The sequence below is a fragment of the Aquarana catesbeiana genome, linkage group LG05 (assembly GCF_042186555.1).
Source record: "Aquarana catesbeiana isolate 2022-GZ linkage group LG05, ASM4218655v1, whole genome shotgun sequence".
Taxonomy (NCBI): domain Eukaryota; kingdom Metazoa; phylum Chordata; class Amphibia; order Anura; family Ranidae; genus Aquarana; species Aquarana catesbeiana.
This window is the reverse complement of record NC_133328.1, coordinates 423,822,449-423,850,277: the sequence shown is the minus strand read 5'-3', so window position 1 is coordinate 423,850,277 and position 27,829 is coordinate 423,822,449. Positions and strand designations below refer to the sequence as shown.

The 27,829-nt window shown below is 42.1% G+C and overlaps 1 protein-coding gene across 4 annotated transcripts in view; it reads right to left on the bottom strand.

The window, feature by feature from the left end:
* Positions 1-27,829, bottom strand: part of MBP (myelin basic protein) — a 286,643-nt gene that overhangs the window by 137,605 nt on the left and 121,209 nt on the right. For all 4 annotated transcript variants that reach the window (XM_073631223.1, XM_073631224.1, XM_073631225.1 and 1 more), the window contains exon 3: positions 12,410-12,497. In XM_073631223.1, coding sequence (XP_073487324.1) covers positions 12,410-12,497 — 88 coding nt within the window. The remainder of the gene's footprint in view (positions 1-12,409; positions 12,498-27,829) is intronic.

Here is a 27,829-nt window from a genome sequence, read left to right as displayed (position 1 = left end):
CACTCCCCCCTTCCTTCCCCCCACAGCCTTCACATATCACAGGTCTCAGGAGACTGCAGGACCATTCACGGGGTGCAGCTCGGGCATGTGCAGTGGGCAGCCGGCTGTGAAGCAGCAAGGAGTCACAGTTGGCTGCCCACAGTTAAGATGCTGCCATCTGGACCTGAACACCAGAAAACAGCTGGGTCGGGTGAGGACATCGCTGGATCCTGGGACAGGTGAGTATGTTTTTTTTAATTTAGCAGCTACAGTATTTGTAGCTGCTGACTTTTATTTTTTTTGTTTACAAGGTAAGATCCTCTTTAGGCTGGAAATTGTTAACCACAAACTGAACCCTAAGACCCCATACACACTATTAGATTTTCTGCAGATTTTTGTCTTCAGATTTACCAAAACCATGTAGTGCAAGGGCCTGCCTGATTGCATACAAATTGAAACTCTTAAAGCAGAGTTCCGCTTAAAATAAATAAATAAATAAATGTCAGCAGCTACAAATATTTGTAGCTGCTGACTTTTAATAATCGGATACTGGATACCTGTCCCAGGGTCCAGTGAGGCGGCTGTGGCTGGCCGGGCAATAATCTGGGACTTGTGACGTGTCTCAGATAATTGCTGAGAGGGAGTTGGGAGAGGTGAACTTACTTCCGGAGCCACGGTGCCCCGGGAGGAAATGGGAGCTGGAACCCTCTAAAAAAGAGGGTTTTGGTTTGGCAAAAGGATATACCTTCGCTCGCTGATGACGACTGGGAGGAAGGTATCCAGCAATACTTGCCCCTAGTGATCTCTGCCAGAGACAGATTCATCCAGCTAAAATTTTTGCACAGAGCCTACTTCTCCCCTCAGCGTCTAGCCAAAATATACCCTACTAATAACCCGGTATGTACCAAATGTGCAGCGGAGGAAGGTTCCTTCTTCGACATGGTTTGGTCTTGCCGCTATATACAGACGTTTTGGAGAGGAGTGGTTAATACGTTAAATCGAATTGGCAAATTAAAAGTTCCCTGTGATCCAATACCCCTACTGCTTGGAATAGTTGACACACTAGATACCTCCAGAGCTAAAAAACTCTTTATATTCTACGCAGCCTTCTACGCAGAAAGGCGCTCTTGCTACATTGAAAGGGATCTGCCCCCCCATCGATAGGCTTTTGGAAAAACCTCATTAATAAGGCATTGCCGATATATAAGTTAACGTATCTAAGTCGCAACTGCCCAAAAAAATTTGGGAAAATCTGGGATCCCTGGATAGGTGCGGAACACCTAGACTTAGAATAGAGAGTTAACACGCGGGCGCAAGACTCCCCCTCATGCGCAGTGGGCATGTCGACTCTGACCGGTGTAATTTATTTCCACTTCATTGATCCCCATGATGGGTCAATTGTGAATCAAGGGAGCCCCCCCTAGGCCTATATAGTATATAGCTATACTCTACACGAAGCTGAAGTTACTAGTATACTATTAAGGGAAAGATGAGGAGGTTTTAGAAGGGACGTAGCCACAATATTCTCAATTCATGTATACCCCTCCCCCCCCCCATCATTGTTCCTACTGACCTACTTCTGGTGCTTCCATAAGTGTATATGTATCGTGGAACTTGTTCTGTACAATGTATCATCTGTATGTTTTTTTTGTATTTGCTTTTATTAAATAAAAAACTTTATGTTAAAAATAAAAAAGAGGGTTTCCACTCCCCCCCCAAAAAAATGACATGCCAAATGTGGCATGTCAGGGGGTCACCTTCCCTTAAAGTGGAAGTTCCATTTTTGGGTGGAACTCCACTTTAAGGTTTGACCTTCTATTATATGGTTTTGGTAAATCTGAAGACAACAATTTTCTGAAAATCTAATAGTGTGTATAAGGCCTAAGCCTAGTACACATGGGCCGAATGGCGGATGGCATTGGCTAGTTCAATAGAAACCGGCCAACATTTGGCCTGTGTGCACTGGAGATGGTCCAAAAGAAGTAGGGGAGATCGCTGTACTAACAGTGGCTAGTTAGTACAGCAGCTCCTTCTGAGCTGTCAGTTTTTTTTTCATTCAACCTGCTAGGTTGAACGAAATAAAGCTAGTAGTGTATACTAGCCTTAACACTTGTTATCAGGCAATAAACTCTGCAGACTTTTGTAATGTTATCTAGGAACATTTCCAGGGGCGATCTATACAACTTAAGAATGTCTCTGGAAATACAGGACATTTAATAACTTATAAGGCCAAATAAAACTGATTCTATTGCCCAGTTGACGAGAGACCAAAAAAATGCTAATCTGAAACACGGAGGATTTATTTATTTTTTTTTACTTTGAAGTTGTGTAACATTAACAACTGAAACATTTTAGCACATTTTTTTTATGCAAGTCAATGTTTCCAGACAGTTGGGTGCTTTACAAATTTCTTACTTCTTAACTTCCTTTTAGCAAAATTTAAAAATATACTAATCAACTTTAGTTATGGAAATTTACAGTAGGACAGAATGATTCACTTAACTTATCATATTTATAATCAAAAACAGATGGATGAGATAGGACAAGGAAGAGCAATGATAAAATTTTTTTTAGGAGGATTACTGGGGGCCGCTGCAAATTGGAAATAACGAAAAAGAATATGTAATTTCTAAGATTTAACTCTATCTGTAAAAATGAGATGAATGTTCTAATACATTCAAAGATCTACATAATGACTTTTTAACAGCAAAACAAGCTGCCTTATGGAGCTCAATAACTACCAGGAGGAAAATATCTGTATAGTCTTTCTTTCTTGGAAAGAAAATCACAGTGGGCCCAGTTCCCTGAGCTACAACATGTCATGATATTTACCATGATGATTGTTATTTTCAGACATGTGACTGTCACTTTCAGCTCTCACTGCGGAAAACAGTGATTGTTATGGCAATTAATAAGTGAATTGAGACAAATGCCTTTTTAGTGTGATGAGTAGGTTACTGTATGCTGAGCTTTTTAACACACAAGCAAAATATATCCAAACTAAATGCAACACTCCACTTTTGTGTCCATAAAGACATGGATGAGTGAGTTTAAGGTGGAGAAACTTGACTGGCCTGCCCAGAGTCCTGACCTCAACACAATAGAACACCTCTGGGATGAATTTGTGCAGAGACTGTGAGCCAGGCCTTCTTGTCCAACATCAGTACCTGGCCTCACAAATGCACTTCTGGAAGAATGGTCAAACATTCCCATAGACACACTCCTAAATCTTGTGGACAACCTTTCCAGAAGAGTTAAAGCTGTTATAGCTGCAAAGCGTGGGCCAACTCAATACTGAATCCTACGGACTAAGACTGGGATGCCATTAAAGTTCATGTGTGTGTAAAGGCAGGTGTCACAATACTTTTGGTAATATAGTGTACATATTTAATGTTGTGCTTCCAGGCACTCTCACTTCACAGTGTGCAGGGATCACTATATAATAAAACTGCTCACTGCCTTTCTTTTCTTGCAGGGAACTGGCATTTTTATATCTTTAGAGACCTGGCAAGGTTTTCTAAGTCCAACTAAAGACATAGATATGCAGTCATATAGACACTACCACTTCCATTTCTCTGTTACATTGTTGTGCAAGGTGTCTAAATGTGACTGTGCAGCCCAATGGGCACCAGAGTTAGACCCTCTCTGCATTACAATTCTGTATGTGGAAACTTGCTTTGAGGAGTGTGGCTTTTGCTCAACTCTGCTAGAACATACCGCCGCAGTAGAGCTGGAGGAAGCCGTATTATCTTGAGAGAAAGGACTATTGTAAAGTAATTTCAAGCATGACTCATCTCTGTAACTGCTACATCTGCAGGAGAGCTTGTTCTTTTGAAAAAACAACAGACTTACTAGCTGGATAACCAGGTGAAACTAAAGGAAAGAAAGCCTAAAAATGAAAACAAATGCAGCCACCACATGAAGTGTTAAGCTGCAATATATCAAATGCTTACATTTTGGGTTTAATTTTGCTTTGAGCCAAAAATAATTTATTATAAGCTATTCTAACTTAACATTCTTTGTTTTCCAAATTAAAGATATTTAGTTAGAAAAACTTTAGAATAGTCACATGAATTTAGAATTGTATGTGTAAACAAAACAGTGCCTTATATTTTACAGGCAATTATATAGCACTGAAAATTCTACGCAGCACCACACATACTTTCACATTTCCCTCAAGCTTACAGTCTAAGGTGCCTACTTTACAAACATACACCAATAAACCTAGCAGCAATGTGTTTGATGTGTGGAAGGAGACCCACACAATGACATGCAAACTCAATGCAGTGTCCTTGCCAGGATTAGAACGAATACCTCCACTGCAGCAAGGCACTAATAAGCCACTTAGTCTCATTTTTTTTTAATCAGAAAAAGCCTTATCATTCTTACCATAAAGTGTGTGGTTTACAGACCTGCTATCTAACAAACCCTATTTACACAGACTGGTTGGTAGGATGGTTTCTCAGTCTGATATTAAGGCCCCTTTCACACGGACGGACCATTTAGGTCTGCCTGTCAGTTTTTTAGGCAGACCTGAACGGACGCTCCATGCAGGTCTATGGAACGACGGATGTCAGCGGTGACCATGTCCGCTGACATCCGATCTGCTAAATTCACACGGATGGAAACCCTTTTGTCCATCCGTCTGGAGGATCGAATGAAAACGGACAGGTGGTCTGCTTTCATCCGATCCCCCATAGAGGAGAGTGGAGCTCTGACAGGTCCGTCTCTGCACAGTGAGCGGAGACGGACCTGTCATCCGCCGGCTAAGCAGGGATTAACTCAGCGATCCCCACTAAGCAAATGCATCTGTGCAAAAAGATCTCCCACATAGGGATTCAGAACCATAATTATCAATGAATGGCCCTGACACTAACATTAAGCTCCCCGTTCACACCGATGCTACTTGTTATGCAATTTGACAGTTCCAAATCGCATGACAAGTCGCACCCTATTGTCGCCAATGGAACCGGTCAAATCCGTGCAACTCCGACTTTGCGGTGCCGCACTGATTTGGAAAAAGGTTCCTGAACTATTTTTTTCGATTTCAGGTGCAACTTGCATTGACATCTGTGCATGAAGTAGCACAGATGCCAGCCAAGTAGCACCTGAAATCGTACTGACCTGCTTCTTTGAAATCGTGTTACTCCAAGAGAAGTAGCACGATTTCAAAGTAGCATTCAATGTGCACCAGGGCTAAACCATTTTTTCTAACCTCCTAATTTAAACCTCACTTATTCCCAAACCCCAAACCGCACCCTAACTTTTATTGTAACCCCTTAAAGGGTTAATAAACCCAGGACCCTGCATTCACTATATCTGGTACACAGAACATGGAAATGCAATTATTTTAGTAAATATAAACTGATAAAAACCTTTTTTCATCAGCAGTACAGTATATAGCAGCCTTGTGACTTCTATCAGTTCCTAGTAAACCTTGTAGTTGGAGTTTTCATTCTCCCCTGACCTCTGGACAGTGCTGATCAGCCCTGCGCTGATTCACCCTCCCCAAAAAAAATAAAAACTCTCTAGGAATACACACCAAACTGAGTATGCACATATTGTGTGTACCTGACTATTGGGAGTACCTGAGTATTGGGAGTACAGTAATACCTCAGATTGCGAGTTTCGCAATACGAGCTATTACTTAAAAAAAAATCCTGACTCGGTTTGCGAGTGTTGTCTCGCAAAATGAGCAGGGTTCAAGCCTCTGCGGTGTGCAGTACCGCATATGGCCAGAGGTGGGGGCGCCAGTGACACTCGGAAATACTCAGTTCCCGAGTGTTTCGGAACCTCTCCGAGTCCATCTGAGCGGTCTCCAAGTATTTCCGAGTCTCTCCAGTGCCCCCCCCCCACCTCTAGCCAAATGTGGTACTGCATACAATAGATGTCAATGTGGATCATTGACTTCTATGGGGAAACTAGCTTTGATATGCGAGTGCTTTGGATTACAAGCATTCTCCTGGAACGGATTATGCTCGTAATCCAAGGTTCCACTGTACCTGTCTATTGAGAGTACCTGAGTATTGTGAGTGTTGGGAGTACCTAAGTGTTGTGTGTATCTGAGTAGTGTGCCTGTGGATCGTTAGTACCTGTGTATTGTGTGTACCTGTGTATTGTGAGTGCAAGTGGCCAGTGAGCACACGAGTGCTGCGAGTGCACGTGGACTGTGAGAGCACGTGGACTGTGAGAGCACGTGGACAGTGAGTGAACGTGAAATGTAAGTACACGTGGGCTGTGAGTGCATGTGTGCTGCGAGGACACATAGGCTGTGAGTGCATGTGGGCTGCGAGTGCATGTGGGCTGCGAGTGCAAGTGGACTGCGAGTGCAAGTGGACTGCGAGTGCAAGTGGACTGCGAGTGCAAGTGGACTGCGAGTTCACGTGGACTGCGAGTGCAAGTGGACTGCGAGTGCAAGTGGACTGCGAGTTCACGTGGACTGCGAGTTCACGTGGACTGCGAGTTCACGTGGACTGCGAGTTCACGTGGACTGCGAGTACATGTGGGCTGTGAGTACACGTGGGCTGTGAGTACTAAGTATTGCGCGTGCACATGAACTGTGAGTGAACATAGACTGAGTGTACACGTGGGCTGCGAGTGCACGTGGACTGTAAGTAAACGTGTACTGCAAGTGCACGTGGACTACGAGTGCACGTGGGCCGCGAGTACACGAGTGCTGTGAGTGCATGTGGACAGCGAGTGCACGTGGGCTGCGAGTAAACGTAGACTGAGTGCACATGGACTGCGAGTGAATGTGGGCTGCGAGTACATGTGGACCGCGAGTACACGTGGACCGCGAGTACACAAGTGCACGTGGACTGCGAGTGCACATGGGCCGCAAGCGCACATGGACTGCGAGTACATGTGGGCTGCGACTGCACGTGGACTGTGAGTGCACGTGGGCTGTGAGTCCACGTGGGCTGGGAGTACCTGTGTATTGTACTTTTCAATACCTGTGTATTGTTGAGTATTAGTGTCAGGAAGCTAGTTTGGCCAGGGTATAATCCCCAATCCTAATTAAATTAGTAGGTACGATGCCCGGCGGGTGTGGAGATGCGACTCAGTGTACATCTTGCGGCATGTATGCGTTCCTTGATCATCTGATCGAGGGCGAATACTGTTGTGCAAAACGTAAGCATGTTGTTTCCCTGGAAACCCAGGTTTTGCATCTAGGGAAGCAACTCTCAGCACTGAGAAGACCCTTCATACTAAAGGAGAGCTGGGAACATACATGGCTGGTGCAGGCAGGGGCCAGCATAGAGGCGGGTGGAGACAAAGAGGTGCAGGCACTAGAAAAGAGTAGATGTGTGACAGTTAGGAAGGTTAGAGGGGAAAGTGCCAGGGAGGCCGAGTTCCTGGGCTGGAACATCCCAATAAGTACGCTCCATTGAGTGACATTGGTGAAACCAGTCAGGGACCATCATTGCTGAAGCTGAGGGACTCCCCTAGCTGCCAGGGGAAGAACTCCTCCAGTGAGAGTGGGGGGGGGGGCGAAGGGAAAGTAAAGACAGATTCTGATGGTAAGGGACTCAATCCTTAGAAGGACAGAGAGGGCAATCTGTGACAAAGACCTGAAGCACCGAACTGTATGCTGTCTACCGGGCGCTCGGGTTCAGCACATCCTGGATCTGATGGACCGATTACTCGGAGGGGCTGGGGAAGACCCGGCTTTCATGGTGCACGTTGGCACCAATGACAAAGTCAGAGGCATATGGAGTGTCTTAAAGAACAATTTTAGGGACTTAGGAGCTAAATTGAGGAAAAGGACCTCCAAGGTAGTATTCTCAGAAATACTACCGGTACCTCGAGCCACATCAGAAAGGCAGAGGGAGATTAGGGAAGTAAACAAGTGGCTGAGGAGCTGGTGTAGTAAGGAGGGGTTTGGGTTCCTGGAGAACTGGGACAACTTCTCACTCGGTCACCAGTTCTATAGATGGGATGGAATGCACGTAAAAGAGGAGGGTGCAGATCTGCTGGGAGTAAAGATTGCCGAAAAGTTAGAGGGACTTTTGAACTAGGCAACGGGGGGGGGGGGAGGGTCCAGAGGTAGAGATAGTCAGCAATGAACATATTCCAGAGGGTAGTATTGGGGGCATTAGTGGTAGGTTGACTAAAGCACATAAACCCGAGGTAAGTATAGTAACAAGTCCTATTTGCAATCTCGGAACACCCAATAAGAGGACAGTATGCGACCGGTCTAAACTACCTGGCATGTTCACAAATGCCAGGAGCCTGGCGGACAAGATGGGAGGAACTAGAGATACTGTTGTACGAGGAGGATTTAGATTTTGTGGGAATTTCAGAGACTTGGTTCAACAGCTCTCATAGTTACAGAGTTACATAGTAGGTTACATAGTAGGTGAGGTTGAAAAAAGACACAAGTCCAGCAAGTCCAACCTATATGTGTGATTATATGTCAGTATTACATTGTATATTCCTGTATGTTGCAGTCGTTCAGGTGCTTATCTAATAGTTTTTTGAATCTATCGATGCTCTCCGCTAAAACCACCGCCTGTGGAATGGAATTCCACATCCTTGCCGCTCTTACAGTAAAGAACCCTCTACGCATTTTAAGGTTAAACCTCTTTTCTTTGAATTTTATTGAGTGGCCATATTTCTTATTAAACTCCCTTCCGTGAAAAAGTTTTATCCCTATTGTGGGGTCACTAGTATGGTATTTGTAAATTGAAATCATATCCCCTTTCAAGCACCTCTTCTCCAGAGAGAATAAGTTCAGTGCTCGCAACCTTTCTTCATAACTAATATCCTCCAGACCCTTTATTAGCTTTGTTGCCCTTCTTTGTACTCGCTCCATTTCCAGTAATCCTTCCCGAGGACTGGAGGCCAAAACTGGACCGCATACTCCAGGTGAGGCCAGAACCAAAGTCTGAGTGGGAGAATTATCGCTTTGTTAGCAGCAGCTTGGCATGCCATTGTTGAGCCTATCATCTACTAGGACCCCCAAGTCCTTTTCCATCCTAGATTCCCCCAGAGGTTCACCCCCTAGTCAGTAGATTGCATTCAAATTTTTGCCACCCAAATGCATTATTTTACATTTTTCTACATTAAACCTCATTTGCCATGTAGTTGCCCACCCCATTAATTTGTTTAGATCTTCTTGCAAAGTTTCCACATCCTTTGGAGAAGTTATTGCACTGCTTAGCTTAGTGTTGTCCCTGTTTACCCCATCCTCCAGGTCATTTATGAACAAATTAAACAGGATTGGTTCCAGCACAGAACCCGGGGGGGGGGACCCCACTTCCCACCCCTGACCATTCCAAGTATTCCCCATTTATCACCACCCTCTGAACTCGCCCTTATAGCCGGTTTTCAATCCATGTACTCACCCTATGGTCCATGCCAATGGACCTTGCTTTGTACAGATACACCACGTCTACGGGCCTTCCTTTATCTAGATGGCAGCTCACCTCCTCATAGAAGGTTAATAGGTTGGTTTGGTAAGAACGATTCTTCATTGATCCATACTGATTACTGCTAATGATACCGTTTTCATTACTAAAATCTTGTATATAGTTCCTTATCATCCCCTCCAAGAGCTTGCATACTATTGTTGTTAGGCTAACTGGTCTGTAATTCCCAGGGATGTATTTTGGCCCTTTTTTAAATATTGGTGCTACATTGGCTTTTCTCCAATCAGCTGGTACCATTCCAGTCAGAAGACTGACAGTAAAAATTAGGAACAATGGTTTGGCAATCACTTGACTGAGTTCCCCAAATACCCTCGGTCGCAAGCCATCTGGTCCCGGTGATTTATTAATGTTACGTTTCCCAAGTCTATTTCTCATTCTGTCCTCTGTTAGCCATGAGGGTTCTTCCTGTGATGTGTCATGAGGACAAACAGTGCAGTTTTGGTTACTGAAGCCCCTCGATTTCCTTGTATTCCCATCCTTTGTAACCAGATGTCCTTCCTCATTCTTTATGGGGCCAATACGGTCTGTCCTCCCTTTTTTACTGTTGATATACTTAAAGAATTTCTTGGGATTTTTTTTTGCTCTCCTCCGCTATGTGTCTTTCATGGTCTATCTTAGCCACCCTAATTGCACCCTTACATTTCTTGTTGCATTCTTTGTAAAGTCTGAATGCTGATGATGATCCCTCAGCCTTGTATTTATTGAAGGTCTTCTCCTTTGCTTTTTTTATGCATTTTTACATTGGAGTTAAGCCATCCAGGACTTTTGTTCACACTTTTAAATTTATTTCCCAATGGGATGCACTGGCTAATGCCCTTATTTAATATGCTTCTAAAGTAAACCCATCTCTCCTCTGTGTTCTTTGTTTCTAAGATTTTATCCCAATTTATATCTTCTAGCAAGGTTCATAGTTTAGGGAAGTTGGCTCTTTTGAAATTCAGTGTCTTTGTGTTCCCCTTGTGTTTCCTATTTGTGTGATTTATACTGAAGCTAATTGACCTGTAATCGCTGTTTCCTAAATTACCCCTTATTCACTCATTAAATTGTCCTGCAAGACATTTAGAAACTGGCGAGCCTTAGACGAATGCGCGGTTCCTTCCGCCCAGTCTATGTCTGGTTAATAAAATCCCCAATTATGATGACACTTCCCATCCTTGCTGCTAATCCAAATTGTGATAGGAGGTCCGTCTCCTCCTCCTCCCTCAGGTTAGGGGGCCTATAGCATACTCCCAGTATTAAAGTCCTGCAAGCAGCATCTTTGGGGCAGTTTGGGAGCGTCCCAAACCGCCCTTGCCCATTGGAATGCGCCTGAAAAGCGATTTGGAAGCGTCACAACACGGCACTTTTAACCATTTTTTCTCCCGCTAGCCGGGGTTGAAATCGCCCCGCCAGCGGCTGAAACTAAGCGACGGTAAAGCGGCACAAAAACTAGCGGCGCTTCACCGCTAACGCGGCGCAGCCCCAGTGTGTAAGTGCCCATACTGTTTCATCAATTTGAAACTGATGTACTTGGGAAAAACCATAGATGTTCTTTTTCTGCATCCAGTGCCTGTGCATACTTACCCCCAACCCCTAACAGTATAACAATCATAATCTCAGAGCAAACATTACTTTTTCTCCACAAAATGTAGTAACATAAAACTATACTATGAAAAATAACAAAAACAAATGTGCCAAACTATAATCTGCTCATTGCTGAAAATCACTGATTCACAAAAGACTTTGCTGGGATCCTTCCTAGCCCTTAGGATCAGTTCACATTAATGTGGGCCGTGCGCTCCGGTTGCTGAAATCAAATCAATTCCAGCATCCTTAACCATCCGCAGTCGAATCGCACTGCTCTTGCAAGACACGTGGGGCTGCCATTCATTCCAAATGGCACCCCCACGCATCTCAGCCCGCTTCGAGATCAGGGGTGTGGGAACCGTGGTTTCCCTTGTGGCCGTGCTTTTAAAAAGGTGCATGAACCTTTTTTGTGCGCTTCACGTGGCACAGCACCCAAATGAATGGGCTACCATGCCCGAACAAACGCTGGAAGCATGGCCTGTACTAGTGTGATCCGACGCTTAGGGCCCATTCACACCACATGCAGTGCAGTGCTTTCATTTCTGCATCAAAAAACGTGTGAAAAGTAGATTATATGGGTTCCAATGGCATAGTTCACACCAGTTCAGTGCATTCCAGTGCGTTTCAGTTGCAGAAAAACAACCTACAAACATTCTGCTCCTTTCCTGCACAGAACTGTAGTGGAATGTGGAAAAAGCACAAAAAAATGCACTGGACCCCAGTACAATGAAAAAAAAAAACAGAAAAAAAGAAAAAAAGCATAGGAAAACACATAGAAAACACACACAATAATGCATCAAAAATGCACTTAAAACACGAATGCAGAAATGCACTGCAACGGATCTGGCACTCAGTCTGTCCCAGGACAGTTGGCTGAGCAGGTCTGAAACTCACATTCCTCACCTATTCCTGAAGTGGATACATAAAAGAAAGGTTTGAACTTGCTTCTTAGCAAATGAGATTTGACAATGTTGCCCTGATTATATGACCATATAGCAACAGAGCCATGTTGTGCAATGAACAGATTTCACTTTTTTTTAAATATAGCTGCACATTCTTTGTTCTGGGTTAATGTCCATTGCATTCTGCCTTTGTAAAAAAACAAAAAAACAAAGCCATTATGTTGGGTTTGTTCTACTGTGAGGAACACACCTAAAAATCAATTTAATGTGGTCAATCCTTTTAGGATTGTTTTTTTATTTCAGGCAAGATTTGTCCGACAGCAAAAAGCAAAGCATAAATGATCATTTTTTCTGAATGAATGAATCCTGTAGCTTACAATTCTAAAGAATTTCTTCACATTAGTACAATGCCAGATGGAACAGCAAGGAAGAGAAAACGTCTTCACAAATTTTAAATTAGTGTTTTTTTTACAGCTTATCTCCACTTCTATAAAGAATACAAGTTACTTCTTGTTTGTGACTGATACATACCAAACACTTCATTATCGTCACATTCCTGGGCTGGTTCTGATGCATGACTCTCAGGCTTTTGTTCTTCAACGACACGATCTTCAACACTCTGAAATAAGAAAATGTAGAATATATGGTTTATTTTTAATATCATATAAGGGAAGATTTTTTTTTTTTTTAAAAAAGGACTTTTCCTTTTTCATTTATTTCAATTAATTTATTAAAAAGTGTATTTCAAGGCAATCACTGCGGAATGTGGACTGCCCTGCACGTGCCAAAGTAGCTCTTGCACATTTTTTTTCTCGGGGCCCTGCATGTTTTTGTAATGTGCGTTTTGAAGTGCAACAAAAGGGTGCTTCTCCTAGCTGTGTTTGGGGTGCCATTAAGATAATGCCACAGCAAGCACGTGTTTTTCACACGTTTCTGCACGCGTTTCCAGAATGTGAAGGTTTGAATGGGGCCTAAACCATGACCAAGTAAAAAAAAAAAATAAATCATTGGATTGTAGTACAGTAGCCACATTTGTTTCTAGGGTTCCAAATAAGTAGTCCAGTAAGCTATATATTTAAAATGTAATTTATGGAACTTAAAATAATAAAATGCAATACTGAAAAAAACAAAAATCACACTCCAAGTCAAATTATGGAACCGAACCCATAAAGCTTACACTGTGTAGCAGTTGCTCTAACCACGACACTACAGTATTTTTTTTTTAACTGCACTGTATTTTTTTCTATGTACTGTATAGTACATCCACTTCACCACATTGCATTAAAAGAAAACAATAGGAAATCTAAGGAAATTCTTCAAATAGGGATTTTGAGTCGAGAACTGTAACTTGTCTCCTTTAAAAATGTTATCCTTGAGAAATTTCCACCAATAGCAAGTTTAGACCACCAGTTCTCCTCAGAGACGTATGCCATGGTTGTAAAAGCATTGTGCCAAACTCAAGTACAAGTTCTAGACAGGTATATGAATTTGGCACATTTTTGCAGTCTGTAACAGAGCAAGCCTATTCCTCTGACCTCATATACATTATTCTACTCTCTACTATACCTCTGTACTCTAGTCTACTCTACCTCATATACAGTAAATAGGGTTGCAACGATAATGATATTAGTATCGGTGCCAATACTAAGCATTTGCGCGAGTATCGGTAGTCGCGCAAATGCTCTGATACCCGAAACCGATACCGGAAGTGATGTCAGCTTGGGCGGATCTCCTCTGCCTCATCTTGCACAAATCAGCTTAGCTACCTAGCCTTGGTCCATTGTCCCGGTGGGCTGGGATCCAATTTTCAGTAATGTGCAATCTTTGCTGTTTCCCCTTGTCACCATGGTGACCAGACACGGAGGATCGGATTGGATCTGTGGCGAGACAGCGGGCAGGAATGTAGACATTTCTGCAAGGAGCCTGAAGAAAATCACACCCTCTCCCGCCCCCTTCCCAGCAGAATAGATTTTTTTTTTTTTTATGCATTGCATGCTGCTGGGCGGTGCAACTGCGGAAAGAAGATCTCCTAATTGTAAGTCCCAAATTTAACACTCTACCACCCCAATTTAACACCTTAGAGGTCCCTTCCAGCCATCTCCCAATGACCCACCCACCCCCCCCATGATCACAGTCTTTTCAATTCTAACCACCCCAGCCCTCCCCCATCCCAAACCACCCTCAACTACCGTGCCCTCACCCTCTACTCCCCTTGCTATGAATAAGCACTTTTGAAAGTGTGAAACGCGTCAGCTCCTGTATTCCGTTGTTTGCTGTGGCTTGTATTTTTTGGATTATTACCTCTTTTTATTAAAGGCATTGACTTTGAGTGCGGCTGTCCAGAATTTTTCCTCACCCAATTGCCTATGCTTAGCCTGCACCTGCTGTTCCTATTCTGAGGAGAGCTACATTTCCAGACACCCTTCCTAGAGCGGCATTTCTCTTCCCCTTGCTTCCCCACCTTCCAAACCACCCCTCTACCTACTCTTCCTAGGCAATAGGTATCGGTAATTGGTATAGGTGAGTACTTTACTATCGGTACTTGTACTCGGTGTTAAAAAAAATGGTATTGGTACATCCCTAACAATTAACTACTCATAAACAGTAATCTACTCTGACTTGCTATACAGTAAACTCACTCTACTATGTTTTGTATTAGCCATGGGACATAAAACATGAGATCTGAGAAGATTCTCTAGTCAATCTTTGTTTGCTGTAGGCAGCCACTGCTGTCCTGGGCATTGTCATCAGCATCTTATCAAGAGATTTAGATTAGACCTGCCTGCTGCAGGCTGACATTATCTTGTCTATAACTCTTCAAGGGGATCTGTGCAATCTGCTTTATAAAACTGATGGAGAGGATGCGGTAAAATATAAATGTATTATTCTGAAGTTTGGCAGCTCTGTGAAAAAAAAAAACCTTAGAAGAAACCTGCGATTCAATACCTTCCAGGTCACAGCGTAAAATCCAGGGTAGTGAAGAAAAACCTAGTCCGTTTCAATGTGAGTTACATCACTGCCCCTGAACTGGTGTGTAATTAAAGTGTATCCAAACACTTTAAGATCCTTTTAAGGATTTTTTGCTTTAATTTCATCTGTTAATTTGGCCTGTAAGTCTGTTATTTTTCAGCTTTCTTTAACATACCAAGCTGTCCAGAAAAAATGGCAGCTAGAGGGTTAAAGTGCAGCTAGACCCCCCTTCTTTACAGCCAAAGAAGCTGCCATCTTAGCCTCTGCGTGACCTGCCGTTGTCATGGTGCTGCACATTTCATTTATGACACCAGCTATTTGATGGCTTGACAGTTCAGTTGAGAGCAGAGGCAGCCATGACAGTTATCATTCACAGCATGCTTTGAATGCAACTATTTTGGGAAAAATTTAAATCAATGGGTTTAGTTCCACTTTAATTGCAGAAGGTTTTTTACCTTACTGCATAGTTTCCCCTGCAGCCACCCCACCGCAGCCTGCAACCTGCATGGAGCAGGTAAGTATAACATGTTTGTTATTTAAAAAAATAAAATAAAATAAAATAAAAAGAGCCTTTACTATTACTTTATTAACTTGATAAAAAATGATGTTGTTTAGCAAGGAACATACATTCCAGATTCCACAAAATTAATGTGTGCAGTAAATTGCCTCCAGCATTGTTCCTGTTTTTTCTTGCTGGAGGTTGCCATTTTGCTGAAGCCCAGAGCCCACAAGCTGCAGTAAATCTTTAGGCTGTCAGCAGATCGACCTCTACATTCTTGGCACAGTGCCAAAAAACAGAGAGCAACTGAGCATGTGCAGAGTAGGGTGAGACAGCAAATTACCGGATTTTAAACAGTATAGGAACTTATTTTTAACAGCTTCAGCCCCAGAAGATTTTACCCCCTTCCTGAACAGAGCACTTTTTGTGATTCGGCACTGCGTCGCTTTAACTGAATGAATGAATGAGTGACTTGTATAGCGCTACCTATGCGAACTGAATCGCCTCAGGGTGCTTTTTAACCTACCAGCATGTCTTTGGAGTGTGGGAGGAAACCGGAGTACCCGGAGGAAACCCACGCAGGCACAGGGAGAACATGCAAACTCCAGGCAGGTAGTGCCGTGGTCGGAATTTGAACCAGCGACCCTATTGCTGCTAGGTGAGAGTGCTACCCACTACACCACTGTGCTGCCCCCTGACAATTGACAATTGCGCGGTCGTGCGACGTTGTATCCAAACAAAAGTGACGTCCTTTTTTTCCCCACAAATAGAGCTTTCTCTTGGTGGTATTTGATCGCCTCTGCGGTTTTTATTTTTGCCCTATAAACAAAAAAAGAGCGACAATTTTGAAAAAAAAAACGCAATATTTTTTACTTTTTGCTATAATAAATATACCCCAAAAATATATAAAAAAACTATTTTTTCCCTAAGTTTAGGCCGATGTGTATTCTTCTACATATTTTTCATAAAAAAAAAAAAAGCAGTAGGCGTATATTGATTGGTTTGCGCAAAATTTATAGCGTCTACAAAATAGGGGATCGTTTTATGGCATCTTTATTTTTAATTTTTTTCATTAGTAATGGCGGTAATTAGTAATACTGCCTCCACTACCCCCCCTATCATGCTGTCCCCCCATACTGCCTTCCACTGCCTCCCTTCCATTATGCTGTCCCCCCATACTGCCCTCCAATAACCCCCCTCCCATCATGCTGTCCCCCCATACTGCCTTTCACTATGTTGTCCCCCCATACTGCCCTCCAATAACCCCCCTCCTATCATGCTGTCCCCCCATACTGCCCTCCACTGCCCCCCCTTCCATCATGCTGCCTCCCCCCCAACACTGCCCTCCACTGCCTACCTCCCATCAAAAATTGTAAAAAAAATAAATAAAATTGTAAAGTAAAATAAAATGGTAAAAAAATAAAATAACAAAAATTAAAAACTACTGATCTCATCCACTGCCCTACTGACCCCATCCACTGTCCTACTGGCCATGTCCACTGTCCTCTTGGCCATGTCCACTGCCCTACTGGCCACGTCCACTGCCCCCTACTGACCACGTCCACTGCCCACTACTGATCAAATCTACTGACCCCACTGACCAAATCCACTGCCCCCTACTGACCACATCCACTACCCCCTACTAACCACATCCACTGCCCTACTGACCACATCCACTGCTCTACTGACCACGTCCACTGCTCTACTGACCACATCCACTGCCTTACAGACCATATCCACTGCCTTACTGACTGACACAATTCACAGTCCACACAGACACCACTAGCGGAACTACCAGGGTTGCAAAGGTTGCACTTGTGACTAGGCCCTGGCCTTCCACAACCATAGTGGGGCCCAAGACTGCAGGACCCGCACAACATCTGAAAGGGATTCGCTGCAGGACCGTATAGGGTCATGGGAAGGGCTCTGGGCTCAGAGGGAATGTCCCAGGGGTCCCTTCATGGTTTCTTGCACCAGGGTCTTGAAGGTTCTAGTTACACCTCTGCTAGCAGAACTTAATTGTCTGACTAAAATTCCACTTTAAGACAAACCATTTAATAATATTAATTTATGTAAATCCTTTATCCCGAAAAGATAAGAAAAGTTGATGAATTTGCATAAAGTGGTGCTGAAGTTCTGCTGTAAGAAAAAGCAGGCAGGCATATCTCTTCTGCAATAAAATGCCCCTACCTACCACCACACACAGAACTTTTTGGACTGTTTACCCAGAGTTGTCATGCAGGGGTGGTGGATGTTTTTATGTGCATCTCATACATAAGTGCTGTGCTATTTCATTAAGTCAAAACCTGTGCTTTTTGCCCATTAAGGACATGTAAACTGAAAAATATTTGGACTGTCAGACAGACCTGAAAGTATATGCACATCTTAATGTTCTTCGTTTCAAGATTTTCTTCACTTCACTTTGGATTGCCAAAATTCCCCATAAAATGACATTGCAATCACAGTCCAATCTAAATCAGGCTAATCATATACCTGAGATGGTCCTAATCATTATCTTTTCTACATTTCTACATATGTTAGTGTAGGAAATAAAGAAGGGATTGGGTAAAAAATAAAAAAGCATCCATTTCAAGTTTGTTCTATTGCCTTGCTTTACCAACTTACATTTATTTAGTTACATACCCACTATTAAGTTAACTTGCATAGTGACAGTGTCAGTCTGGATTAAAAAGGATAAATAATACAGCAGCAAAATAAAATCACCAGCAGGAGGCACCAGTTCTTTATTGTTGCTGCAGACTGGCACAATCACAGTAACAGATAATTACTCTGTGCAGAGCTTTAACCTCACATAATGATAATATACTCATACACAATCCAGTCCATGCCTCTCAGCATCCAGCTTACAGGTCACTGCTCTGCTATAGGTGTAGCATTGGCTACAACACAAGCTTCTATACTCCAAATAGATTTATAGTCCAAACAAAACCAAAGATTTTCCTTGCATCGTTGCTGTAAAATTGTCACTTTCACTTACTATTTTAAAATCTTGTCAATAAACACCTACAGTTTTGAATTCCAAGCAAAGTGCTTAGATAGATTGAGTATTGGATGAGGATTGAGAAAAGTGATGAAGAATTTGTCACTTCAAATGTTTGACTGATCACTAAACAAAAAACAAATGGCACCCTGTGTTGTAAGCTTACATGTTTTTGCTAATTTATATCTATTAAAATGCTTCCACCAAACATCCTACTCTAATTATATTGATTATATGTATAAATAAAGGATAAAAAGCCCCAAAAACTAAAAACTAATGCTGCCATCATATCCAGGGACTGGTAAAATACAATATAGTGCATTTTGTTTTTGGGTTTAGATACAGTTTGGAATTTTCTAGACTCTACCACTCTTAGGCCGGACATACGGTGCCTTGAAAAAGTATTCATACCCCTTGGAATTTTCCACATTTTGTCATGTTACAACCAAAAACGTAAATGTATTTTATTGCGATTTTATGTGATAGACCAACACAAAGTGGCACCTGATTGTGAAGTGGAAGGAAAATGATAAATGGTTTTCAAATACAAATAAATATGTGAAAAGTGTGGAGTGCATTTGTATTCAGCCCCCTGAGTCAATACTTTGTAGAATCACCTTTCACTGTAATTACAGCTGCAAGTATTTTTGGGGATGTCTCTACCAGCTTTGCACATCTAGAGAGTGACATTTTTTGCCCATTCTTCTTTGCAAAATAGCTCAAACTCTGTCAGATTGAATGGAGAGTGTCTGTGAACAGCAATTTTCAAGTCTTGCCACAGATTCTCAATTGGATTTAGGTCTGGACTTTGACTTAGCCATTCTAACACATGAATATTCCTTGATCTAAACCAGGGATTTGCAATTAGCGGACCTCCAGCTGTTGCAAAACTACAAGTCCCATCATGCCTCTGCCTCTGGGTGTCATGCTTGTGGCTGTAAGAGTCTTGCTATGCCTCATGGGACTTGTAGTTCTGCAACAGCTGGAGGTCCGCTAATTGCATATTCCTGATCTAAACCATTCCATTGTAGCTCTGGCAGTATGTTTAGGGTCGTTGTCCTGCTGGAAGGTGAACCTCCGCCCCAGTCTCAAGTCTTCTTGCAGACTCTAACAGGTTTTCTTCTAAGATTGCCCTGTATTTGGCTCCATCCATTTTTCCATCAACTCTGACAGGCTTCCCTGTCCCTGCTGAAGAAAAGTATCCCCCCAATATGATGCTGCCACCACCATGTTTCACGGTGAGGATGGTGTGTTCATGGTGATGTGCAGTGTTAGTTTTCCACCACACATAGCATTTTGCTTTTAGGCCAAAAAGTGCACCTTCTTCCATGTGTTTGCTGGTGGAGTGCACGACTAATAGAAATCCTGTGGACAGATTCTCCCACCTGAGCTGCGGATCTCTGCAGCTCCTCCAGAGTTATCATGGGCCTCTTGGCTGCTTCTCTGATTAATGCTCTTCTTGCCCCGCCTGTCCATTTAGGTGAACGGCCACGTCTTGGTAGATTTGGAGTTGTGCCATACTCTTTCCATTTTCGGATGATGGGCTAAACAGTGCTGCTCAATGTTCAAAGCTTGGGATATTAATTTTATAACCTAGCCCTGCTTTAAAACTTCTCCACAACTTTATCCCTGACCTGTCTGGTGTGTTCCTTGGCCTTCATGATGCGGTTTGTTCACTAAGGTTCAATAACAAACCTCTGACGGCTTCACAGAACAGCCGTATTAATACTGAGATTACACTACATGCAGATGGACGCTATTTACTAATTAGGTAACTTCTGAAGGCAATTGGTTCCACTAGATTTTAGTTAGGGGTATCAGAGCAAAGGGGGCTGAATACAAATGCACGCCACACTTTTCAGATATTTGTAAAAAAAATTGAAAACCATTTATCATTTTCCTTCCACTTCACAATTATGTGCCACTTTGTGTTGGTCTATCACATGAAATCCCAATAAAATACATTTACGTTTTTGGCTGTAACGTGACAAAATGTGGAAAATATCAAGGGGTGTGAATGCTTTTTCAAGGCACTGTAGATGGTTCGAATCTCCACTGGTTCAGCAGGAACTGGCTGAGATTCGAACTGGCTCGCTGAATGTACCAAGCTGATCGATCAACTTGGGTTCAACCAGCCTGGCAGATTTTGCATGCGATTATAGCTAGCGAGTAGTATAGGCGCTATCAATAATCACTGTCTTCTCCCCCACCCCCATCAGGAGAAGACAATCTGTCTGTGTTGATGGGGGAATCGGCGCCCCGTGGTTGCAGGAAAGAAATTTGCTCTGTGTATTGGCTGCTTAAAAAAAAAAGAAAAAAAAACAATGCTCTCCTGTTTGGTTTACCTGCCATTGTTAAAAAAAAGTGCCAAACAGCCACAATTTCATAATAAAAGAGCTTCAGGGTAGTTTGAGCATTTGTTTGAACAGTTGACAATTTGTAGGTGAATTAGGGAATCAGATTATTTATTAAAATTATTTTATAATTGCTTGCAAAAAAAAAAAAGTTAAAAGAATAACAACCGGCATTTGAAATTGAGCAAGTGGAATAACAAGCGGCGGGATGCTATCCCCAGGAAAACATAATGAAAAAGATGGGTTTGATGGAATTTTGAATAATGTGCCATTAGTGTTTTGAATGTATTGATTGGAACTATAATTGCAGATACCAATACTGTAGTAAACTTGCCTTATTTCTTGTGTGAACTACAGAACTTTATCATTTTTAATTGTAACGTTTCTGTACTGACTTGAATCTAAAATATAACCATTTTACACCTCACTTCAAAAGAAAATGCCCTCTTTTCTTGCCCTCATTAATTCGGACTAAGTTGATTTTATTCCTTGGCAAGGGGTAATGCCAGCAAAGTTTTGTTGCACAACTTCTGAATAACTCTTCATATGTATTGTGCCCTCTTAAACTTAAAAATGAACTTACCGGTAAATTCTATACTCTTATCAGCAGCTTGCCACCAGTCCTGCTCAGCACTGGCAGAGACTCTCCCCCCAATTATTTAGGCATATTCATCAACTTTAACTTGACAGATTCATTTAAAGTATAACTAAACTTTTAATAAACATAATGCACATGTAATGGTGCCTGCAGCCTATAAAATGCCAGTATGAGGAGTTAACATTTCCAAAGGTAAATCATGTTTTCAGAACCAGGAGGCTGCAGGAAATATTGCTGCAAGTACAAAATGTGAAAGTGCACTTGTACCTTAAATACAAAAGCCCTTCAACAAAGTTTCTTCTAAAACTAAAAAATATGGTTCAAATCACACTTATCTGGGTTTGGAAGACTGACCATTTTAACCACTTGACCTCCAGAAGGTTTTATGTCCTTCATGACCAGGCCATTTTTTGCTATTCAGCACTGTGCTACTTTACCTGGCAATTGCGTGTACAATTTATATATTTTTTTCACACAAATAGAGCTTTTAGTAGTATCATTTTTTAATCTGTTATAAAAAAAGACCAAACATTTTGGGGGAAAAAAAACAATATTTTCTACTATTGGTTATAAAACATAGCCAAGAAAATCAAATTTCTTCATAAAAATAGGCCAAAATGTATTCTGCTACATGTCTTTAGTGAAAAAAATCCCAATACATGTATATCAATTGGTTTGTGTGAAAGTTATAGCGTCTATAAACTATATATTTGAAAATTGATCAACCCTGATGTACTAATAGCATATCTCATTTCTTGAGGCCTTTAAAATGCGAGGACAGTACAAATACCCCCCAAATGACCCATTTTTGGAAAGTAGACAGTCTGAGGTATGACAAGTTTTTTGAAGTTTTTTTGGTCACAGTTTTTTGGAAGGAACAAAATAAATATTTTTTTTTTTTAAAGAGTAACTCCACTTTTGTTGAGAAAGAAACATTCCCCTCTGGGTGATCCATGTACATTGCAGGGATTTTAACAAATTTTGTTGAGTCCTACCTTTTGTTATTCTGATGATATAGTTGTTTATTTGGAAGTGGTTTTATAATTATCAATCAGTTGCTGCACCAGCAGGGCTCTAATGAAGAAATTGTCAAGGCATGCATCCTTTTAGATGAGATTTCCCTTTAGGAGCGTCCCACCAAAAATGATATTTTTGTTGCAGGGGATGCCAAAAATCTGACTTGTATCTTAGTGCAGACATCTGGGAAAACCAGTAAGCCAATCACACATGCAAGACATTACAATTTCAGGGGGCATTCTGTAAACCATCTGTGTACAGAAGGCCTCCGGGTAGCCATATTGCATTGCATTTTACAGAAAATTACAGTGCCTCCGATTGAATTACAATATGACTTGTAGCGCAATTCTATACACTATATTATTTTATTTTAATTTACAAATTTTTTTTCCTTGAAAGTGGAGTTCTATGACTGGTGCAGGCAGTGATCAGGGATGTGGACTGTTGACAGTATGTAAAAACAATTAAATCATTTTTTAAACTTTTTTCTGTTTTGAACATTTTTTTTCCTGTTTTATTATTATGTATTATATTTGTGTACATCCTGTCATCAGGGATTTTTTTTTAATACACACTGTTATTGCTTATACAGTGATGGTCACTGTATAAGCAATAGTTTTAGCTGCCATAAATGGGTTAACATACATGAACAACTTGCTTAAGCTACAGCTATCCACATGGTACAGGTACCATATGACTGCTTTGGGCCAATCACAGATCACACCGTAAGCAAGCTGTTCATGAATGGAAATCCATTCATGACAGTTTGTTCACATTGCTATCATGTCACATGATACCCGGTGTCCGGGTACCAGTGATTGTAATTCACTGTGGACACAGAGATTGCAGGAGTGGCGCACTGCACGCCCCTAACTTGGAACATTAGGTGATGTACAGGTACGCGATCCAGCCTGGCCATGCCGCCCGCCTGCAGTAAATGTACTACGGGCAGTCCGGTAGAGGTTAAAAAATGCTCTTCACTATTTTCTTTACCTCATTGAATCCTATTTCTTACATCAGTGGTGGTCCAATTATTTGATACAGGGGCCTCAAATGATGCCCGTTATTTTTATTATTTAAGGTACTTATATAGCGCCGTCAATTTACGCAGCACTTTACATATACATTGTACATTCACATCAGTCCCTACCCTCAAGGAGTTTACAATCTAAGGTCCCTAACTCACATTCATATACTAGGGCCAATTTAGACAGAAGCCAATTAACCTACCAGCATGTCTTTGGAGTATGGGAGGAAACCGGAGTACCCGGAGGAAACCCACGCAGGCACAGGGAGAACATGCAAACTCCAGGCAGGTAGTGTCGTGGTTGGGATTCAAGCCCTTTTTACTGCTAGGCGAGAGTGCTACCCACTACGCCACTGTGCCGCCCAACACCACTGTGCCGCCCACTGTTATTGCCAGAGGCTGCACACATTTTTTAGTGAATGAAATATTAAAGAAAGCTGTGTGAGCATGTAAACATGCTACAGGAGATGGCCAGAGCCTGCAGACATACTCTAGGAATTTTAGGAAACTGCTCAGGAGACAGTCATAGACTGCAGACACATTACATGAGACTACTTTTACAGCCCCTTACAAATCAATGCTTTCACATTTTTGTTCTTATAGATGCCATAAAATTATTTGCACTACATTTGATATATCTCTCAGCAGAGGGAAAGAAATAAACCAAGCCATTTAACTAATAGAAGCCAGTCTAAAAAATATTTTTTTTCTTTACTGGCTTGATTAAGTTACAAAAAACATACATACTCTCTGCAGGGGCCCCAAGGCAACCACAATAAGTGCCCAAGGGCTGGATGTTGGCCCCTGGGTTGAAGGTTGGCAAGGACCTAAATTGTACAGAAAATTCCTATACCTGTACAGACAAATTTCAGAAAGATCAATTGAATGAATAAATTCTGCAGGGCTAGATTTAAAACTACTTTATACTATACCACTCTACAACAAAAGTAGAGGAAGCATAGCACTTCGAAAGTAAAATATAGTAGCATAGTTCACCCTGGGTAAAGACTAGCTGAAAAAGCAAATTCCATATAGGAGAATTATAAAATAAAATTGGCATTTAAACAATACTTTAAGGATGCAAACTGTAAAGATGGGCCCTTCAAAGTTTGGTATGGTTAATATATGAATAAATCAAAAGGTGCAGCGCTAAAATCAATAAGACAACCGTAGAGAATATGTAAAATGCTATATCCCTGGGGGGAAGAAAATAATGATGTGATGAACAGCACAAAGAGTGTCCAAATACAAAATGTCCAAATATGAAGACATGAATCCACCAGGCTAATGTGATGATCACAGCAAAATAGTGTGGCTGATAGTAGAACCCTTCACCATGAACCAAATGGCCTCTCACCTGGTCACAAAGATAAAACAAGCAATCTCATGTGGGTCAGCAGATAAATGGCAAAGGTCCTAAGGCAAGGGACTCCTCCAGATAACCAGGTAGCAGGTAGGTGTCGTTTTCATGAAATCACAAAGGATACAGACATAGTGCTCTCCGTATAAAACAGTTTATTAAAGAAAGTGAAATAAAACTTACATAACAGGCACTTCACAAGTGCCAGGACGCTGACATGGAAACACAGCAGAGTGTGTACGAGCGGTGGAGCATGCGCAGTAGCCGCGGATGATGTCACGACGTCACGTTCTGGACGCGTTGCGTCCCAGTGGGCGGGGACTTCCTCAGCAGACTTTCTTTTGTCTATATCTCAGATTGAGGTCTAAATGATCCTATCTACCCTAAAGCAAAACTAAGAACTTAAACTAGTTGTCTTTATACCTTTACTATGTCTATAGCCAAGCCGCATAATGCCAGAAGCAAAGCGGCAGGGGAATGTGATTATGTTATTGAAGAAGCATTTCTCCAATATTATCTTTTCAATGTATCAGTCAAGTGGAGCAGTAACCTTGTTCTTATGTACAGCTAATGAGTGTTCACAACAACAAACCTTACTAGATGAAGTAAGGTACAGCTAAGCACCTCATAGAGATGCTCAGGAAAATTGATACATTTTGGATATACCAGTGGCGGAACTACCAGGGTCGCAAAGGTCGCACTTGTGACTGGGTCCTGGTGTTCCGCCATTGCCCGGGGGCCCCAGCGGGGTTACTGCCTGCAGGGCTCTGAGCTGAGAGAGCCTCTCTTATATACAGCCCAGAGCCTACACTGACAGTTCCCCTTCCACGCACGGATGGGAGAGGAGAGAGCTGATCTGCTCCTTCTCCTCCCGCCCCTCTCCTCCTGTGTGCATGGCAGGAACTGTGAAGCTAAACAGCTGAATTTGATCTTTCAGCTGCTGGACTTAACACTTCCCACAGGCCTGCTGAGGAGGCATGGATAGGTGCCACTGATGGACTGCACTGATGGGCACTGATCGGCGGCATTGATGATCACAGATAAGTGGCACTGATGAGCAGCACCGATAGGTGGCACTGACGAGCACTGATAGGTGGCACAGATAATCAGGGCACTGATGATCAGTGTCCTGATTATCAGTGTAAACATTTTACTGACAGTCTTTCTGGTTAATGGCTCTCCTTTCCTCACACAGACACAGAATGGGAAAAAAGGACTGCCAAAAACCGGTATGTCTGTTTACATGTGATCTTCTGATCACATGGTAAAGTGCCGCTGTGATTGGCCTTTTCCCTTGATCAGTGATCAGCTGGATACACACCCCAGGGAGCACACCGGTGGGGCAGGGTTCTGGGAGGATGTCTATGGACATGTCCCAGAACTACAAGGCGGGGTGGTCAGGGGGGCCCTTCATGGTTTCTTGCACCGGGACCCTGAAGGTTCTAGTTAAGCCTCTGAGACATACCACTGATTAAACATTGATAAACAGGTCCAGACAGAAATACTGAGGAAGGCATATTTAAAGCCAACTGTATAATAAAAAAAAATTGCGCTATTTTGAAAAAATCTGAAAAAGTAAAGCAGCTACATATGAAATGTAGCACTAATAAAGACTATTTAAAACAGCTAAGTGAACAAAATGTAATAAAATATGAAAAACATGTGAATGCACATATACAAAATATGATCAGCAAGCAAACAAGTCCCAAAGAGTGATAAATCACAAATGAGTCAATCAAAAAAGGTGGTGTATAAACCACAAATGAGAGGAGGTGTACATCAAGTTGAGGACATCTTCGTACAAGCAGTCAGGAACACCAGGTATGATGTTGACAGAAGGTATCACAGAAGAAAATAAATGGGTACTCTTACCGGAACCAGTGGATCTGGATGTCAGCGACACCAGATCAGACAGGCATGGACAGGAACAGCTTGAGGTATCCTGAGATGGTCAGCAAAGAGACTGGAGCAGGCACCGGTATCTTTGAGGGTCAGCTCTTCTCCAATACAATCACCACAGGAGAACCAGCCCATAGGCCAATGGTAGCCGGATGGATGGAGCAAACGAGTTCATGGTGAAAGAATATGAAAAGAAGAGAGGCTTCAGATGGTGCAGATCAAAAGCAAATCGGGTATTTATTTTCATAAAACCAGCATACAATAGTATAAAATTGTGATCACAGTTAAAAAAGGCAATGTGGAGAGCAAGGAAGCAAAGCCCAAAGCTTTGCCTTTTTTTTAACTGTGATCACAATTTTATACTATTGTATGCTGGTTTTATGAAAATAAATACCCGATTTGCTTTTGATCTGCACCATCTGGAGCCTCTCTTCTTTTAATATTCTTTCACCATGAACTTGTTTGCTCCATCCATCTGGCTACCATTGGCCCATGGGCTGGTTCTCCTGTGGTGATTGTATTGGAGAAGAGCTGACCCTCAAAGATACCAGTGCCTGCTCCAGTCTCTTGGCTGACCATCTCAGGATACGTCAAGCTGTTCCTGTCCATGCCTGTCTGATCTGGTGTCACTGACATCCAGATCCACTGGTTCCGGTAAGAGTACCCATTTATTTTCTTCTGTGATACCTTCTTTCAACATCATACCTGGTGTCTTCAACTTGATGTACACATCCTCTCATTTGTGGTTTATACACCACCTTTTTTGATTGACTCATTTGTGATTTATCACTCTTTGGGACTTGTTTGCTTGCTGATCATATTTTGTATATGTGCATTCACATGATTTTCATATTTTATTACATTTTGTTCACTTAGTTGTTTTACACAGTCTTTATTAGCGCTACATTTTCACTCACCCCATATTTAAAGCCAAGTTCACACATGGGTGCTGTTATGAACACCATCTACTAGCACTAAAAGGAGGAGACACTGTGGTATGCAATACAACACCAGTCGCTGCTAATCTATACTGACCCATTATGACAGGGAGTGCACACTAAGAACCCTCTTTTGAAGCTTTAAAGCACTATTAAACCTAAAATTAAAAAATGTAATATATAGCAGCTTATCAATCATTAGATGTGGTGGCTGTGTTAGTTTTCTTCTTTTTAATGGAGGGCTTTTTTCCACCCTCTGTTTTCACCTGGTAATCTGGCCAGTAACAT